This window comes from Nannospalax galili, unplaced genomic scaffold (genome assembly GCF_000622305.1).
Source record: "Nannospalax galili isolate Female #2095 unplaced genomic scaffold, S.galili_v1.0 scaffold278, whole genome shotgun sequence".
NCBI lineage: Eukaryota > Metazoa > Chordata > Mammalia > Rodentia > Spalacidae > Nannospalax > Nannospalax galili.
In genome coordinates, this window is record NW_008347536.1 from 14,960,879 (window position 1) to 14,980,929 (window position 20,051).

At 43.6% G+C, this 20,051-nt stretch overlaps 1 protein-coding gene across 5 annotated transcripts in view; it reads left to right on the forward strand.

Annotated features, from left to right (window-relative positions):
- Xrra1 (X-ray radiation resistance associated 1) overlaps nucleotides 1–20,051 on the forward strand; it is a 76,938-nt gene that overhangs the window by 42,954 nt on the left and 13,933 nt on the right. For all 5 annotated transcript variants that reach the window (XM_008844254.3, XM_029568889.1, XM_029568888.1 and 2 more), the window contains 4 exons: nucleotides 11,310–11,438; nucleotides 12,049–12,254; nucleotides 18,206–18,246; nucleotides 19,884–20,009. In XM_008844254.3, the coding sequence (XP_008842476.1) occupies nucleotides 11,310–11,438; nucleotides 12,049–12,254; nucleotides 18,206–18,246; nucleotides 19,884–20,009 (502 nt within the window). The remainder of the gene's footprint in view (nucleotides 1–11,309; nucleotides 11,439–12,048; nucleotides 12,255–18,205; nucleotides 18,247–19,883; nucleotides 20,010–20,051) is intronic.

The window sequence follows — 20,051 nt, forward strand, 5'->3', positions numbered from 1 at the left end:
TAAGAGCACTGGCTGCTTTTGCAGAAGACCCAGGTTCAGTTCCCAGCGCCCACATGGCAGCTAACAACCATCTGCAACTCCAGGTCCAGGGGATCCTACGCCCTTTTCTGGCCCTTGTGGGTGTACTTCTATTTGGCGCAGCAATCTACCTCTCTTAGTGCAGTAGTGACACTGTTATCTGGGGAGTAATCAACAGCTATATAAGTGGACTAAAGCCATCTCAATGGGAGTGAACTCATGGGCGGCACTGTAAACATAGCCAAATACACATGGCTGGAGAAGTCATAGATCCTAGAGAAAACCCTATCTCTGTCATATCTCTAGACAAATGAAATTTCTTACCATATGCTAAATATGGATCCATTTATTTATAGACAGGTATCTCATACACCACTCATCAAAGAAGCTTCTATTTTTGCAACAGATGGAGGTTACTGCAGAATCACACAACTGGACACAGAGCATATACATCTGAGAGATACCCAGTCCTAGATGGCATACCTACAGTTGAACCTCTACACCTAAGGCTCATGGAACATAGAGGAATGGGGGGAGAAAAAACTAGTGCATCCCTTAACTCTCACCAGTGAAGCTTCCTTATACAACAGAGTGCGAAGCACACAGAAGGCCACAGCTGGCCAAGGCTTAAAGAATAAGAGCCTGCAGTGTGTGTCCTTGAATAGGACTCCTATATTGAACCTCACCCACCCACAGCTCAGGGACCATTGTGGAAGAGGGGGCAGAAAGATTGTAAGAGCCAGGGTTGAGTCATGAACATAGGGAAGCAGAGGTCAGGCCACTGGAAGCTTGTACATGTGAACTTGCAGCAATAGTGGCATCGAGCACAAGACCCATGCCAGCTCAATCATATAAGGGCCCAGAGTGGAGTGAGGGAAATGGGCGGTAGGCTGGCCCTAGTCTGGGAACTGTTGGAGACAGATTACTTCTGGGTGAGGGAGAGTAGACCTTACTTATGATCTCTAGATAGGCCTAGTAGACTTTAGTGGATGAATTTGCACCAAATGACATCGGGATATGAATGTTTGACTGAATAGGACTCAACGTGTATGGTGGAATACATGAAGTCTGGTGAGGAGTGGGGGATATGGGTGGGGGAGGGGGGTCTAAATTTGATTAAGAACTGTTGTATGAGATGTACAAAAGCTCGATAAAAGTATAAAATAAATAATAATGGTAAAAATAAAAGAGAAAATTTGAAACCAGTGCAAGGGAAATGACTCATCACAAGCAAGGGATCCTCAATACAATATCAGCAAATTCTCATCAGCAGCTTTGATAGCCAGTAGGCAATAGTCTGACATGTTCAGAGTACTAAAAGAAAAAAAACTGCCAACCAAGAGTCCTATGCCCAGCAAATTGTCCTTCAGGGGGCTGGACAGATCGCTTAGCAGTTAAAAGCATGTACTGCTCTTCCAGAGGACCTGTGCTTGGTTCCCAGCACCCAGGTTGTTTTGTTCATAACCAACTATAACTCCATATTCAGGAAATCCACTGCCTTCTGGCCTTTGTGGCACCTGTACTCATGTTGTACATACCAGCATACAGACACATGTGCATACGCATGACTAAAAATAAATAATAGTTCTTCAGTAGTTAGGAAAAAGTTAAGACATTCCAAGATAAAACAAAAGCTGGAGGAGCTCATTACCACTGGACCTGCCCTATAGGAAATGTTAAAGGTTAGGGTGCATTCTGCAGGTTGAAATGAAAGGATCCTAGACAGTAAAACTGTAAGCAGAAACAAATGTTTCATTAAGGTAAATGTATAGTCAATGTAACATTGAAGTAATAGCTTGGGCAAATCGGTATCCAGAAATATGTATATAATTATTCTAATAAAAATTGCTACTTTTTGAAGGAAGGGATTCATTGCAGCCAATCTGGCACTCTTTGGCTGCTGATCCCCCAGAAATTGTGCCATGTTGAGGCTCAGCAGTGACCTCTGCTGTCAGGCAGGTTGGGTTCTCAGCAGAGGTGACACAAATTTGCTTTGATGAGCAGAAGTGTGTAGTCTTCATCCCTGCTGCTGAGGCCATTTAGCCACCTGACATTGGTGGAATTGGGTCACCTTGTCCATCTGACCATTAGAGTCTGCTCTGCAGTGGATATATTCCATAGGACAGAAATAACCTCTGCTTTTTCTAGCCATTCTGAAAGTCCATTCAGATAGAATTTTTCTCCAAACCACCCTATTAGCAGTTTTTTTTTTTTACTTCTTTTTAACTAGCATTGACTCTTTAGCCACTGTCCATAATAGATCTCTACCCAGCAAATGGATACTCAGATCAGTTGCTCTAAGCTTTACTCCTGTATACAGATAGAACACTGTGATAGTACATTTTTCGTGGATGTCAGCCTTTCATGTAAAATAATTTGTGAGCCCTGGTGGAGGTGCTTTTTTCTAGGTTAGCTGTCATGAGATGTCAGTTGTGAGTGGATGGAGAGACAGCAGTACAGCAGGAATAGGCACCGTAGGTCGCTGAGCCATATATTCCTGCAACTTTTCCAGACTCTGGAAAGTGATCCTAAATAATGCTTTTCCCAGACACAAATACTGCATGATCTCACTCATACATGGAATCTGAAAATGTTGATCCAAGTTAGGAATTTAGTTCAGTTGATAGAGTGCTTGCCTAGGATGCACAATCCCCAGCACTACATAAACTAGATGTGGTAGTGCACACCTATAATCCTAGCACTTGGGAAGTGGAGGTAGGAAGACCAAAAGTTCAAGATTATATGGTGAATTTGAAGTCAGCCTGGGATACATGAGACCCTGTCGGAAAAAAAGGGTAGGGGAAGGGAGCTGGAGAGATGGCTCAGTGGTTAAGAACACTGGCTGTTCTTGCAGAAGACCCAGGTTCGAATCCCAGCACCCACATAGCAGCTAACAACTGTCCGTAACTCCAGTTCCATGGGATCCGACAACCTCTTCTGTACTCTGTGGGCATTGCACGACACGGGTGCACTTACATACATGCAGGCAATACATGCATACACATAAAATACTAATAATAAAATTTTTAAAATTTCAGTTAGAAGTCTTTTAAAAAGGGGGGAGTGGGGAGGAATGGCTCAGCCAGTAGAAGTCTAGGTGTGGCAGTGTGCCTGTCTGTAACCCTGGAGCAGGAAGGGAGACAGGCAGGTTCCAGGAGCTTGCTGGCTAGCCAGCTTTGCCAAAACAGTGACCTCCTTGCACAATTTTTAAATGAATTGGTCCCACAGAAGCTGAGAGTAGAATAAAATAGTGACTGGGAAAGTTAGGGGAGGAAACTGAGGGGAGGTGGTTCTGCAGGTCCTAGGTTACAGGGAGACAGGAGGACGGAGTTCCCTTCTGTTGCCCATAGGATCACAGTCATGTTATTGGTAACAGTATGTGCTTAGCCTTCATAAAAGAGAAGATGAAAAGATTGGGATATCTTTACCACAAAATGATGTATGTTTGAGAGAATTGATGTGCTTATTCTGATTTGAACATTGTACGATGTATACATATGTCAAAATATTGCACAGTACTCTGTAAATATGTACATTTAAAATGGATCAATTGCAAAAAGCGTGTTTCTTTCACTTGATGTTGGACATCTGGTTCATGAGGAGTGACTCTGGTCACGTGGCTGTTCTGTATCCTGTGTGCAGGTAGGTACTCAGTCTCTGCCAACACACAGTAGTGTCAGAAATTGCTTTTCAAAAGAAAAATAATTCTAAGAATAGGGCATTACTTTGCTCTTAATTATTTCTACTATTTTTGTCTATAAAATGTTCTATTTATAGCATGACCTTGTCATTTTTCATCCAAACCAAGGAGGGAAAAGGGAACTGTTCTTATTTAAGAATAATGGAGAAGCCGGGTGTGGTGGCACACACCTTTAATCCCAGCACTTGGGAGGCAGAGGCAGGTGGATCTCTGTGAGTTCAAGGCCAGTCTGGTCTACATAGTGAGTTCCAGGACAGCTGGAGCTACAGGGAGACCCTGTCTCAAAAAGACCAAAAAAAAAAAAAAAAGAATAATGGAGAAACTCAGGCTGTCCTTGAAAACCAGGATGCATGGTAATACCTGCCTGTGTGACACATCTCTTTGCTATGGCCTTTAGCACCTGGGTGGACCTGCTGAGTGACAGTCCCAGTAGAAGAGCAACTTGCGCTGCAGTCTCAACCTGCTGTGGAACCTTGTTCTGAAAACTTGTAGTCTTATGGGATAATTAGTAAATGAGTCAGAATAGCACCAATATTTTATTTGTAGTTTCTGAAATGCAAAAAGATCAATGAAGCTTGCATTTTTTTCTTAGTAACAGGTGGTGCAAAGTACAGGAGCTAGATCCTAACATGTTCCAGATGTGTAGATGCCAAGAAAATTAAGCAAAGTGCCCCCCCCCCGAATTCTTGTGTGGTTTGCCTCTAACCTGTGATGCACGTGCACTTTACTAAGTCATCTAGGGGGTATATGACTTTTCCTAATGACATGTCCCATGGGTCATCAAAATAATCCAAGTCCCTGTATAATCTATTATGATAGGGCTTGAAGCTAATGTGGCCCCACAAGAAGAGGCCAAATGTTTACTGTTGTCCCTGTTAGATTAAAGCAAACTATTTCTGGAAGTCCTTGTTAATGGATAAAGAGAAACATTTCAGGTCTTCATATATAGTCCATGGGCCAGAAGCTCTGTTGATTTACTGTAGTAAAAAGATTTCCCATCTGGAACAGCAACTGAAATTAGAGTCACCATGTGACTAAGCCTGCATATCTATGGTCATTCTTCAAGACCTGTCTTCTGCATAAGACAAATGAACAAAGGACACTTTGTAGGACTTTAATGTGGACCAATAGCCTCCATGTTCCTAGACTGCAGTGATGGTAATCTCTGCAGTTACCTCAGCAATATAATCGTATTTTCCTAAGATTCAAGTTGGCATTTCCTATGATAATAACCCCCATTCTGTTGGTCAGTAAGCAAATGTGGGTGTTCTGTCGGTTGGTTAGTATGTCTGACTCGAACTGTGGAAACGAATACAAGAAAGCTGAATCTCTGCCTCTTCCTCTGACCTCCATGATCCCCCACACTGAGTGACAGCCCCTTGTACCTTTCACATCCCCAGAGGTTTGTGCCTGTCGCAGATATGTCCAGTGACTTTTACAAGATCTAGTTTGATGCAGTACTGCAGTGCCGGAAATGTTCTAAGTGGACGTTGTTCAATACTAATCATATTGAATGCTTGGAATTAGTATAAGGGAAGAACCAACTTTCTATTATATTTAAACCTAATTAGGCTTAATTTAAATACAGACAGAACTGAATAATAGCTGGTCCTGACTCTCTCTCCCTTTTGACAACTCAAATCATTTTTTTCTTGTCGGATTGAGAGTCTTTTGGTTTTCTACACTAATAATTCTAAACCTCTTAATTCAGTTATAGAAACTGAAATTTTCTGAAGCTCATTGCCAACCTCTGCGATGGCTGCACTGTTTCTAGTGCACAATTCCCCTTAAGGTTTAGTCCTTCCTCATCCTAACCTAGACCCATGGGCATTTTATCAGGCTTCCATTCAGTGGTGTACCTCAGAGTTCAACTCTGGGGCCCTCCACTGGCACGGTCGACAGAATCCTTACTCATCTTTCCAACCTGTGCCACTCCTGGAGCCAGCAGACAGCCCTGGAGAAAAGCAGCCCGTCTTACATGAATTCCTTTTTATCTCCTCCTAAAGGAGACCCAGATTCTTCACAGCTTGTGAGTTCCCCAGCATCCTAAAGTAGATTGTTTTAAAATGTATGCTTTGCCTGTATTTTCTCATTTATTCTAGGGGAGGAGTCAGCCCATATTACTTAGTCTGTCCATTTTTTTTATAAACACAACTGTCTATTTTCTGGATGATTCTGATGACACGGATTTGAGCTACAGTTGTACAAACTCTTCCCTGTTCACTCTGAGACCATTTCCCAGCTTGTGGGGTGAGGCAAAGAGGCTTGGTTCCGGTTGGCACCCTCCTGAAAGTGTATAGCCCTTTAAGATCTCAGATCCAGACTAGATGCCCCACTTTCAATGTGCTCTGGACTCTTACTCTCTAGACAGCTAAACCACAATTAAATTTCAGCAAGATCAACAAATGCCCTTGAGCCTACCTGGCTGCTGAGGTTCCCTCCTTGGGATTTAGATTTGGCATACTGCTTCCTTACTGCCTTCATAGCTATTGCAGATTTTTAAATGATGCAATTTAATACAACTTGGGAGGAGAGAACCTCAATTGGGGAATTTCCTCTATGGGATTGGCCTGTGGACACATCTCTGGGACATTTTCTTGGTTGTTGAGTAATGTGAGAGTACCCAGCCCAAAATGGGTGGTCCCTCGCCTGGGCAGGTGGTCCTGGCTTATATATGAAAGCAGGAAAAACACAGGTCAGGTGAGCAAGACAGTAAGCAGTGTTCCACCATGGTCTCTGCTTCAGGTTCCTACCTTGAATTCCTGCCCTGGCTTTCCTCATTGATGAACTATGATCTGAACATGTAAGCCAGATAAACTCTATTCTCTCAAGTTGGTTTTGGTTAGTGTTTTATCACAGCAATAGAGAAACCAAAGTAGGACATCTTTTTTTCCTTTTTGTATTTTATTCACCATTCTGGGTGTTGTCATTGGAAAGCCTTGTTACATAAAGTAAGGCAAGTTTCCACAACCGTTACTCTCCTGTTGTGTGTAGTCAGCTTTTTGTCATTGTGCTGAAGCATTCAAGAGAAACAGTTTAAAAGGAGGAAAGGAAAGATTTATTTTGGTTCACAGTTTCAGAGGTTCCAATCCATGGTCACTGTCTCCGTTGTTTCTGGGCTGTGGTAAAGGAGAACATCTTGATGTAGAGTGTATCTTGGAGCAAATCTGCTCACCTTATACTGGTTAGGAAGTGGAGAAGCATGGGAAAGGGACCAGGGACAAGCTGTATCCTTCCTGGGCATATCCCCAGTGAGCTCCTCTTCCCAACAAGGACTCATATCCTGAAATTTCCATGACCTTTCAATAATGCCATCAGCTGGCAACCAAACATTTAGCACATGGCCTTGGAGGGGGGTCTTTCAGGTCTGCCTCAAAACCCATTGCCTTATAAGAGCCACAGAGTAAAGGTGCTCCTGTCTGCATCAGAGTTTTAGTTGAAGTCATTGTGCTTTGAAAGCCATGGGGCTGCAGACCAGTATGGCTGCCATTATTTCCTACCCACCCTGCATACTCTGGGCCTTCCTCTTCTGCCTGCTTCTTGAGCAATAGTGCTCCCCATTATCCTTTAACCCTCTTCTAGAAATGCTTTCAGTGTCTCATCCCTTCCCAGATGTTTGGGAAGAATTTTCTCATTTTTGTCTTGTGAACGCCAAGCCCCTATCATCTATGTACCATACTGAACTTGTCACACGCATCCCCATGTCCCATTTCGTCCTTCTCCCTCTCCTTCCCTGGCAGTGGTGACTGGCACCATTCATTATCTGCTGTGAACTTGTCTGTCCAGGCTAAAAACCCTGGGATCCACCTGAATGCCACCATCCCTCACCAGCCACAGGCACAGTCTCCAGGTGCTGTGACCCATGCCACCTCTGTGTCTCTCAGGCTTGCTCACTTCTGTTTTTCTGTTGTTTGGCCTCAGACTTCAGTTGCTTGCTTCCCAGCCCATCCTCCTTACCATCAGCCAGAGTGGTCTCTAAAGCACACATGTGAATGTCATCGTCCCACTTCAGGTCCTGTACCTGCTTCCTGATGACAAAATGTCCTGAAGAGAAGCTCCACTAACAGTGCTCACTTGCCTGTGTGGCCTGACCCTGCTTACTTCTTCCTTTCTCCTCACTCTCTCCATTTCATGGCATACTTCATCTGTTTTGTGTTATCTGTACTTCCATTTCTAGGCTTTAAACCATGCTCTTGTCTCTGTCTGGGAGTTACGGGTATCAGCTTTCAACTCTCTTTAGATCGTTTTAGTCCTTGCCTTTAGCTGAGATTTGCTACTTTGGCTGTCCCACTAAACCTGTTCCTTCTCTGCCTTGAACTCCAGAAGTCAGATTGAGCAGCCCAGAATGTAAAGAGATTGTTCCCTCCCTTCTTATAATCTCCATGTTCCTATCCTGGCACCTAAGGGAGCACAAGCCTTTCAGCAGCCACGTCATAGTCATCTTTTACAGAGTGGTCTATCTGTGTAACTATGGCTCTCATTCTGTGGGTGGGTTTTCTGCATCTTAACACAGAAACTGACCTACCAGGTATACTGCTGGAAGAGCTCGCTGCACTTCATCGTATTTGCTGTGGCACTTACTCTCTTGAGCAGTATTTTTGGCCTAACCCAAAGCCTTACAATGTAAAGTAAGAGAAATATCTTTTTGCCATATAGATAGAGGAGCTGGGCCCAGAGATGCTCAACCCAGAAGTCAAGAGCAAACAGAGCAGCAGTACTTCTAGAACTAGGGCTCAGGGCTCCTGAACTCCAGTCCCAGGTTTCTTCTCATATGATGCACAAATCCCCATGGCCAGATCCAACAACTGAGAGTGCATTTAGCTTCTAAAAAAACATTAAACCTGGGGCTGGAGAGATGGTTCAGCGGTTAAGAGCACTGACTGCTCTTGCAGAGGACCCAGGTTCGATTCCCAGCACCCACATGGTGGCTATGAACCATCCTTAACTCCAGTTCCAGGGGAATCCGAAGCCCTCTTCTGACCTCCACGGCATTGAACGACATGGGTGCACTCACATACATGCAGGCAATACACTCATACACATAAAATCAAAATAATAAATAGAATATTAAAAAAACATTAAACCATACCTACCATATTGTAAATGATACTGATTCTTTTTTCCTAGACAAGGCATAATACAAATAGCATCATGGAGCAGCTAGAAACTTCAGGCTCTCCACTCTGGGTGGACTCTCCATCACAAAGAGCTCATCTGATGAGACTGTAGGAAAGGCTCTGCAGGAAAGCTCTGCAACAGTAGCTGGCTTCTCCCACCAGCCCCATAACTACCCTTCTTTTTTTCAAGCTTCATTTTCAATTTTGGGTTTTTGTTTTGCATCTGTTTACTGGGGCCGGGTAGAGGGAGGGATATGAATTCCTAGGCATGCATGTGGAGGTCAGAGGACAACTTGTAGAAGTTGGTTCTCTCCTTCCATCATATGGGTTCCAGATATTGATGGTGGCAGATGCTTTTTACCTGCCGAGCCATCTCACTGGTCCCTGTCGCACTTTTAAGACATGTATTTTACAGATAAAAGGGAAACTTTCCTACGTTTCTACTAGGGCAGAACTTTAAGAAGGCAAGGCAGTATTACTTGTCACAGAAACAAAACAGAGTCACCTTCCCCATGGTGGTACTTAAGGGGACTTTTTTTGAAGGCTTAGCTCTTAACCATTTCATATGTCGCTGGAATAAAATAAAGAGTTGCTGCATACCTTTCTGGGTTTCCTGTCAAGTAGAGATTCAAAATACAGTGTGTGAAAGTTGTCCTTCTAGAAAAAGAAAAGATCCTTGTGACTAAAGACCCCTGTCTCCTGTTGAATATCTCTGATCTTTGGGCCACAACTGTATTCCCCATTTTCCCCACACTTCTGTTGCCCTTTCTGAAACCATGTCTGCCTTGTCCCTTGTATAGTGAGAACTGCCGAGGTTATCATCTGTAGAAGTCTGTCAGTTTTATAGTAAGCCAATAAGGGGGATGGGACTCATTATAAGAACACCAAGGAATCTCACAACCAGGTCTTAAAGATAAAAAAGACCTACATTAAAGAATGTATAACCAAACACTGAAGAGCAACCTAGAAGTTCTCCCAGCCTCATACCCCTACTCTCTCTGACTCAACCCACGTATCCTCATTGACAGGCCCATGTGTCTCTCTGGGCCCCATGGTAGGAAACATGGCTGCCCACAGCTAGAGGTGATTTTTCTCCCTATTTTTTTCTCTTTAACAGTGATCAAAAGCATGGTAGAGTCCTTCTTGTTCTTCATGGTTTAGCTTAAACATGGCCTTCCCTGAGCCCTGCCTAGGTGCTTCTGCTGTTGCATTTGTCCTTCTGTGGGCAGTGTGCCTGTCTCCTCCTTGAGACAAAGTGCCTTCAAGGGGAGGGACTGTTGTTCTCTCAGTATGTAGCTCCATAAACACCTGTTAAGGAGACTCTTAAGTGAATGAGTGGTTGTATCCCTCCCCAAATCCACCTGTGAGGCATTCCTGACTTGTGTGTGTACTTTGTAGTACCTGCTTTCAAGCCCATCTACCTTTGTTCAGCTCTATATAGACCAGACAGCAGCTGCTCCTTCCATCTCCTCACCCTTCTAAGCCAGTTGGGACTTAAAGATGTGACAGGAAGAGGAGGCCAGTGGGGAGTGGAAAGGGTCTGGGTTCTTGAGTCAGGCAGAACTAGGTTCTGATTTGAGCTCTGCTACTTTCTAGCTATGAGCTTTAAATAAAGCAAGTTGCTCTGAGCTTGAGTTTCCTGATTTGAAAAGCAGGTAAATAATACCTTTCCCACTGATATTCTGAAATAACACATGAAGTGCCCTGTCACCATCCCAGGAATGAAGTGGGCTTTAAAGAAATATTTATTTCCTTCTTGCTTATGTGTGCTTATAGCTCATACCCAGGGCTGTGTGTCTGTGTATGTCACAAGTGTTTTTGTTTTGGTGTATAGATGGAATGGAACATGCAGGGAGGGATGAAACTGTGATCTGAGTCATCAGCCCATGTGTTTGTAGAGTAACCCAGGCTCATCCACTTGGAAGCATGAGGTCACAGTCATACCTAAAATGCCACCTCTTCCTACCCACCTGTGGAGTGTGGGACCTCAGGCTCTTCAGTCCCACTCTCGGGTGTTCCTGGAACTCCTCAGAGAGACCTTGGTGGTATAGTCATGGTCCAGGCCAAGGGCATGATGTTTCCACAGTTACTAGTCCTCAGGATGGGTGACAAAATGCACCCAGGAATCTGCCTTTGCCCCAAACCGTGTAGTGTTCCCCTTGCGTCATGCTCCCTACAGTTCAGTCTTGCCTTATTTACCCTGGTGTCATCCATGAGCACAGCCCCAACCATATGAGCGATCTGTACAGACTTTCTCCATGCAGTGGCCTGTATGGATAAGCAGGGCTCAGGGAATGGGTCAGTGGCAGGGAGTTACACCTACTACCCCTTTCTACACAGACTTCTCATGGGTACTAGAGGAATTCCCAAGCTGGTTAGTCCTCCTAGCCAATTCCCTGTCCTCTATTTCTTTCTGAGAATGGTGGAACTCATTCTCCACCCTTGCTCAGTACCTGAGATCTCTGCACCCACAGGGAGGCATCTGTGACGCCGCTGACAAGCAAGAAGTACATCCTGAGGTTCCCTGCACTGGAAACCCTGATGCTGGATGACAACAAACTGTCCAATCCCAACTGCTTTGCCAGCTTGGCTGGGTTCAGGAGGTAATGCCACAGCCCCCTTCTGCACTATCCAACACCAGCACAGTGCGCGCGTGCACACACACACACACACACACACACACACACACACACACACAGAGCTGGGGGTGAAGTCCCAGATCCACCACTTAACTCTGCAGTGTGGTCTTGAGCAAGTCACTTCTCTCTGAACTTTAGCTTGTCACAAAATAGGGCATTCATAGGGATATTTCTGATCATGTGTAGGATTTGATATTACTCAAGGTAGCATCCTGACCCTGAGAAAGGAGGTAAACACTTCACCTCAAAACAGAAACAGAAAATTTTAGCTGCTGAGTTCTGCATGTTTGATGATGATCCCTAGAAATCAGCTTAACTTCAGCTCTAAATATTCCTTTGTGCCTGGCCATTTACATACTTTCTCATTTGGTCTTCACCAGAACCTTGAAAGGTTAGTAAACATTATCCTCATTAAGAGATAGGGCCATTGCATCCCTGACATGGTTAAGTCACAGGTGCAAGGTCATATGACAGGTGTACATGTCTGAGTCTATGTTTTTTCCCTAAATTTCTTGGTAGTACCCTCAAGATGTAATGACTGTCGTGATTCTGTATTCACTTTCTTTAACTGAAGACTGAAGAAGTTAAGCCTGGACCAAAACAAGATTTTCCAGATCCCATACCTACAGCAGGTTCAGCTCCGTGATGGATCAGGCCACTGGGCTGGTGATGGGGCAGGTCCCCAGAAAGAGCTGCAGCCCTGCATGTGGATGTTTGAGGCCCCTGAGGAGCGACCGAATTATACTGTACTGCCCATGAAAAAGGATGTCAACCGCACAGGTGAGCTGTGTCCCTTGTTCCTGATGCTTGCTCCATGCAGGACACATCTGGTGGTTTATCCTGAAAAGTCTGACTCCCTGGGAGCTGCTGTGTTCAGATTGAATGATTTAGTGACTTGACTGTGTCAGTGACTCCCTAGCCTGTTCTATCAGATAAGATGCTTTTGAAATCCAACTCAAAATAGATCATTTTTCCTAATCTCAAATAATGAGAAACTCAGAAGTCAGGCTTTCCAGATAAGGCTGATTCTGTGGCATACCATTTCCTCAGGCTTCCAGCTTTTCATCCTGCTTTGGTTCTAGGTTGCCTGTCTGCCCATCCTGTTAGGCTGGTTCCCAATATGTTCTCCGGATGGTGCCACAGTTCACAGAATCATTCCCACATACAACTTGCAGAGTCAAAAAGGAAAGAAAGGTTAACACATCACAGACCAGAATACCCTTAGTATTAAAGCCCATCTCTGGGTTATAATATATATGGTTATATATGATACTATGTGTTTTGTTGCTAGTCCACAGATCTAGTTATCTATTACTGTGTTTCTACCACCTTACATCAGCTAAAGTATCGAAAGCTTGAATTTTTAAATAAACTCTTTTACCACTGTTTGTACTGCAATCCAGAACATTCCCAGTGTCCCAGTGCGACCCCCCTAACCAGTACTTCTTCAAGAATGCTAGCATCTGACTGTCACCCTAAATTCATTTTGCCTACTTTGAAGTTCATGGACACACTTGTATAATATGGACTCTTTCATGTCTAGTTTATTACACTCAGTGCTGCGTTGGTGGATTTTTTAATATCAATGTGTTTATTAGTAGCACAGTTTTTTTCACTGATTTTATTCACTCCTTTTATACCACAGTTTTATTTCCCCATTTTACTGTTGATAAAACATTATCACTGGTTTGGGGCCATTATAGATGAAGTTGCTGTGAGCATCCTCTTACTTATCCTTCGGTGGACACAAGTTCTTGTTTCTTTGGGGAATAGTGGACTTGTTGGTCACAGATCTCCAAGTATGATGACACTAGTGAATACTATCTGCCACTTTCCCAGTAGGACTGTACCCTTGTTCAGTCCTGCTCTGAGGAGGGAGAGATTCCCAGTTACTCTCAGATGCTTGCAAAGTCAGTTCAGCTGTTTCGCTGGCATTGCATTGTGGTTTTAATTCGCATCACTCAAATAATCAGGGATGTTGAGCATCCTTTCATGTATCTTTGGTCACATTGATGTTCTGTTTTGGCAATTACTATGCAAGTCTTTCTGCTATCTTTTTAAAAAATATTTTATTTAATTTTTATTTTATGTGTATGAGTGTATTGCCTGCATGTATCTGAGTGCATCCATGTCATGCAATGCCACGGAGGTCAGAAGAGGGCTTCACATTTCCCTGGAACTGGAGTTAAGGATGGTCCGTAGCCACCATGTGGGTGCTGGGAATTGAACCCAGTTCCTCTGCAAGAGCAGTCAGTGCCCTTAACTGCTGAGCCTTCTCTCCAGCCCCGCTATCTTTAAATTGGAATATGCCTTTTTCTTAATTTGTCTGTGTTCTTTATAATCCTGGACAAAAATCCTTTCTAGATATGTAAATTACAGAAATCTCCTAGCATGGGGCTTGTGTTTTTCAGATTCGTGTGTGTGTGTGTGTGTGTGTGTGTGTGTGTGTGTGATTCTGGGTATCAAACCTAGGGGCTCATGCATGCTAGACTTTTACTTTATCAACTGAGCTATACCCCAGACCACATTTTAAAACAATATTCTTTTTTTTTTTTTTGTCTTTTTGAGACAGGGTCTCCCTGTAGCCCCAGCTGTCCTGGAACTCACTAAGGAGACCAGGCTGGCCTTGAACTCACAGAGATCTGCCTGCCTCTGCCTCCCAAGTTCTGGGACTACAAGCATGTGCCACCATGCCAGGCTAAAACAATATTCTTAATGATGACTTTTGATGAACAGTTCTTTTTTAAAATTTTTTTTATTATTTTTATTTTATGTGTATGTATGTATTGCCTGCATGTAGGTAATGCACCCATGTCGTGCAATGCCTGTGAAAGTGAGAAGAGACTGTCAGATCCCCTGGGACAGGAGTTACAGACAGTTCTTAGCTGCCATGTTGGGTCTTCTGCAAGAGCAACCAGTATTCTTAACCGCTGAGCCATCTCTCTAGCTCCAAAGAGAAGTTCTTTTAATTAAATCTAATTCATCAACATTTTATGTCAGAGACTTTTCTTTCCCACTTAAGAATTTGACGCCTATCTCAAGGTTTTGAAGATATCTTTTCAATTTTCTTCTAAAACCTTTTTTTGTTACTGATTTTCTGTTGTGATCAATGATCTACATAGGATTAATTTGCATGTATTATATGAGGCAGAGTCAAAGTTTGCCTTTTATAAGTATATTCTTCAGCCCAGCACCATTAATGGAAAGATTCTTTTCCCCACTGAGTAGGAGCCTCAGTCGGCTAACAGTGTATGTGTCTGAATTGCTGTAGTTTGGGTGGTTTTTGTAGGAATTCTTCCCATGGGCCTCCCTTGTCAGAGCCAGCCAGTGGTCTCTCTTCATCATTTGCACTACATGGCATGACCTAGGAATCCGCCTTGAATACACTTCAGGGCAGGGGCCCCTGCTGCAGCTCATTTGCACAGCAGAGATGTCCACCCGGCCCTGAGCCTGGTCACACCACGGGTCTGCTTCCTTCCACAAGTTCTCTGTGAGGACGTTCATTTATTTTTATTTCACTCTAGAGGGTTACATAAGACTTTGCCTACAAATACATAATATACTTTGACATATTCCACTCCCCCATATCCTGCTACCCCCCCCAAACTGAAATTATACCAGAAGTGAAAAGCACAGTACCTTCCTTTTTTTTTTTTTTGGTATTTTTGAGACAGGGACTCTCTGTAGCCCCAGCTGCCCTGGAACTCACTATGTAGACCAGGCTGACCTTGAACTCACAAGATCCACCTGCCTCTGCCTCCCAAGTGCTGGGATTAAAGGCATGCACCACCACGCCCAGCTCCTTTTTCCTTTTTTAAAAATGTATATTTTTTACTGAGTTTTTGTGCATTTCATAAAATATATCTCAATCATATTTAGATCCTCTCCCCCATCTGCAATCCCCCATACCCCCTCTCCACCAGATTTCATGCATTCTGTCATGTATGTTAAGGCCTATCTGGTCAAACATTTGTCCCAGATGTCCCTCAGTGCATGTTCATCCACTGGAGTCTAGTCAGCCTATCTAGAGTCACTCCCTTAAAGAAGATCAGCTCTCCCTCACCCAGCAGTAACTAGTTACCAACCATCTCCCCAGTTCTTTGCTGGGTTTTTGTCTGATTGAGTCAGTATGGGTCTTATGCATGCTAACACCATTGCTGTAAGTTCATATGAGCAAGTTTCCAGAGGTCTGAAAGCCTCTGTTTCCTTATGTTCATGTACCAACCCTGGCTCTTACAGTCTTTCCACCCCCTTTTCCACAATGGTCCCTGAGCCATGGGTAGGAGACGTTTAATATAGGAGTCCCAAACCAGGTAAAGACACAACAAAGAAAGAAAACTAAAGGCCCATATCCTTAATGAACATAGATTCAAAGATTCTTAACAAAGTATTCTCAAACCACATACAGACACACATCAAAAAGATGATCCACCATGATCAAGTCAGCTTTATTCCAGAGATGCATGGATGGTTCAATATAAGTCAATAAATGTAATAAATCACAAAAATGGACTTAAAGACAAAAGTCACATGGTCATCTTAATGGATGCAGAAAAGGCCTTTGATAAAAATCCAATATGCATTTATATTAAAAGTCCTAGAGGAAATTGGACTGGAGGGAACATACCTTTACATAATTAAAGCTGTATACAACTCTGTAGCTTTCTAACAAGGCTTGTCACATGCTAGTGAAGTTCTCTGGGTTGTCCTTAAGATGTGCTGTGGCTCTACTAAAGGTCTTTGCATTTCCATATAAGTTTGAGAATTAGCTTATCAATTTCTATACACAGTTCCACTGGAATGTGATTGGAAGGGCACTGACTGTATAGGTCAAGGTAAAGAATCATCTTTATAATGAGTTTTCCAACACACACACACACACACACACACACACACAAACACACATGCATGCACGCACGCACACATTAGTTCTCAGGCCTTTTTTTAAAGTTCCTCTCAGGATGCTTTGCTGTCTTCAAGGCTGAGACCATGCATGTCATCATTAGATTTATCCATAGGTAGTTGATCTCTTTTCATGCTGTTATCAATGGTAGCACCTTTAGTATTTCATTTCTACTTACATATTGCCAGTACCTAGACATATTGGACCTGTATCCAGTGATGTTTCTCAGTTCACTTATTATATCTAGTCATTTACAGAATCTTCTGAAATATCTGTCTTCATGTCATGATCTGTATATGACAGCCATTTTATCCCCTCTTTTCAAGTCTTAATATCTCTTAGCACTTTTTATTGTATTATTTGCTAAGGTAGAACAGTGTTGAAAGAAGTGATGACAACCTTCAGAGGCAAATGTTCAGTATTTCAAAATCATAAATTAGCTGTATATATTCTTATAGGTGCCTTATATCATTAAAGAAGCCTTATATTCCTAGTTGACTGAGAGTTTTGTGTGTTTAAATCAATGTTGAATTTTATTAAATGATTTTTTACATCTGTTGAGATGATTATGTGATTTCTCTTCAGTCTGTTAATATGAGCAATTAATATGGATTTTCAAATGGTAAACCAGTCTTGCATTCCCAGGATAAACTCCCCTTGGTCTCAATGGTCACAGAATTGAATTTGCTGGCATTTTGTGGAGGGTTTTTGCATCCGTGTTTAGGAGATGAAGTGGGGTAATATCTTCCTTTGTTACAGTGTTCCCATGAGGACTGACAATCAAGGTTATGCTTTCCTTGTAAAATGAGTTCAGGAGTATTCAAGTCTCTGTTTTCTATTATTTTATTTCTTGGCTATTGGAAGAAAATACCATGAAGCCCCCAGAGGCTGGGGTTTTCTTTGTGGGATGAAGTTGGAATTGAGAAAAGTTAGAAACTTTGAGGAGGGGCTTTTCAGACCCCAGACCTAAAACTTAGGCTTGTGAGGACAGGACGAGGTACTGCTCGGTGGTTGGTATCTGTGTGCTCAGCCAGCCTCGGGGAGCAAAGACAAAGATCTTTGAAGAGAGGACACTGTTAAATGGGTCAGCGTTAGGCTAGTTTATGAAAGTGGAAAATGTGCTGAATGGACTCGTAAAGAAGCTTGACTCTGTGGACACTCACGGGAATCACAGCACTTGGGAAAGCCACGGAAGCAGAGAGAGCAAGGGAGCCTTCTTCTTCAAGGTGACTGCCTTTCTGCTGTTCTAGCTGCGCAGATGCCCTCTCATACTGCCCAGTTGTCAGAGGCTAGCAGGCCCATCCCCGGACAGACTGACTGTTCATTGCATAAACCTATCCCAAATCCCTTGCAGACCCTCATCCAGAACTGTTTATGGCACCTGCTCTTAGGGTTTATTTTCATGTGACCTTTCTCATCCGAAGTGGTAAGTGTGAGAAAGGTGTCCCAGGCACCAGGTTAGGGAGAGTGCTGCCCAAACAGTGCCCAGTCCCACAAATGCTCTACTCCATTCCCTACAGCCCCTTGATGGACTCCTGGTGGTCCCAAGGATGAGAACATTGTGTGCCCTCTTCCATGTACTGACTGTCCTTGCTGACTTCACTGCCTGAACATGTTTCATTTCTGAGCACTCAGATCATTTCCAAATCCTCTAATGGGCTCTCTTTTCTGTCTTCCTTCCAAAACAGCTTATTAGCTTTCTGCTCGGCGCAGCCTGACAGCATGCAGAGGCACCTGTGTGCACGCTGGGGAACGGATGCGGACATGGCCTCTCCAGGCTCAGTCCGTGCTCTGACCAGTCTTTCCTCTGTCTCCTTTTCTGTTTCAGAGGTTGTGTTCTCATCTTACCCTGGATTTTCAACCTCAGAGGTAGGAAGAACTGCCTGCTTTACATTCTTTATCTGTTTGTTGCCCTGGGGATTAGACCCAAGGTCTTGCCCAAATAACAGCAGGTGTTGTACCACTGAGCTACACTCTCAACTTCCTCTAGATTACTTATAATACCTAATACAGTGTAAATGCTATGTGAATAGTTATACTGATTACTTAGAAAATAATGACCAGAACATTAGTTTTAATAGACAAAACTGAGTAAGTTAATAGAGCTGTGAGACATTTCCCTAGGTCACACCAAGAAATCCTAAGGCCCTGCACTGATCACTGGAGATGTGGTGGTGTGGAGGGAGGAGACTGAACAGGCCCTGACCTCATCAGTACACAGTCTCGTTCCCATTGTCCTCAGATGCTGTTCAGCACAGTGTGGTAACAGCTGCTACCTCAAGTGATAAAACTGGGAAGACTGCTACCAGGATGAAACCCACCAAGTTCTCTCACAAAAGCCTCAAAAAGTGAGAAAGTTCTTGTCAGATACACTACTTCCCAGATCCAGCCCTTGCTGTCAAAGGCTGAGATGCTTGATACTGTCAGCCTAGAAGACTGGCTTTTATCTCAGGGTAGAGCTCACTAACCAAGCTCAAGGAGACTGATCCATATAAGCTAAGTGTTGATACATCAATTGGCAGCAAGATGTGCACTCTACATCTAACCAACTCACACCCTTAGGAGGTAGCTTAATACGTTGCCTCCTTACAGAACTGTATAAGAAGCTGTGCCAGTTAACCATTGCTGCACAGCAGACCCAACAGCCACTGACTTCAAACACTAGAAATTTCTTATTTCTCTAAATGTTGAGCTAGCAAAGTGGTTTTGCCAGTTTTGCCACCAAAACTAGTTGGGAACTGAGTGAGCTCCAGTGGATATGGCATGTCCTGGCCTCTCTGTGTGTCATCTTTGCATCCTGGCCTTCTTTAAAGCCTGGTGATATACAGATTTCAGGAGAGGGAGAAAAAATTACAAGATTCTCAAATTCAAACGTGCCACTCTGGCCACATTCTGTCAAAACACATCAGAAGGGCAGGCTAATGCTGCAGCACAATTCTGACTCTAGTCACCCAAGAGTTTAAGATCAAGTTTAGGGGCAGAGTTCCTAAGACACCTGTTAGCCATGGGGAGTAGGAAGGACAGCAAACTATCCACACTGTGACCAACTAGCTATACATTTTGGGAGTTCTCATACCAACCTATTCAGCTTCAGTAAATTTCTAGATCTAGAATATATCAAACCTCAAAAAAGGATTATATCTAACAACAGTTTCATATAAAGGACAGTTCCTCTGCCTTCTGCAGAAACGTTAGCCCAGCTGCACAAAAGGGGCAGCCAGTGCTAAGGCTGCTGTAGGGCAAGGATGGGACATGAGGCTGGAGCCTCTGGTGTCTGCGGCAGTGCTGTAATGTTCCGTGGCCTCTGAGAACTTGAACCTGGAACTCTGAATGCTAGAGAATTAGCTTATGTGACCTCAGAGAACTTGGAGTCAGAATTCTGGGCCTTTATGACCCCAGATGTCTCTTTCATTCTGTGCCTTAGGAAGGGTGTTTGGCTGTTTCCAGCCTCACCGTCTTTATCATTAGGACACTGACTCTGACGTTGTTTCTTCCTTCTTTCTAAGACAACCAAGGTATGTTCACTTCCTCCCATATTCGAGATTCTTCCTGTGAAGTCACTGAAGGCAAGGAACCAGACGCTGGCCCCACCCTTCCCAGAGCTGAGATACCTTAGCCTGGCCTACAACAAGGTGAGTGCCTTTCTGCTGTTTCCTTAGGGGCAGAGATGGGAG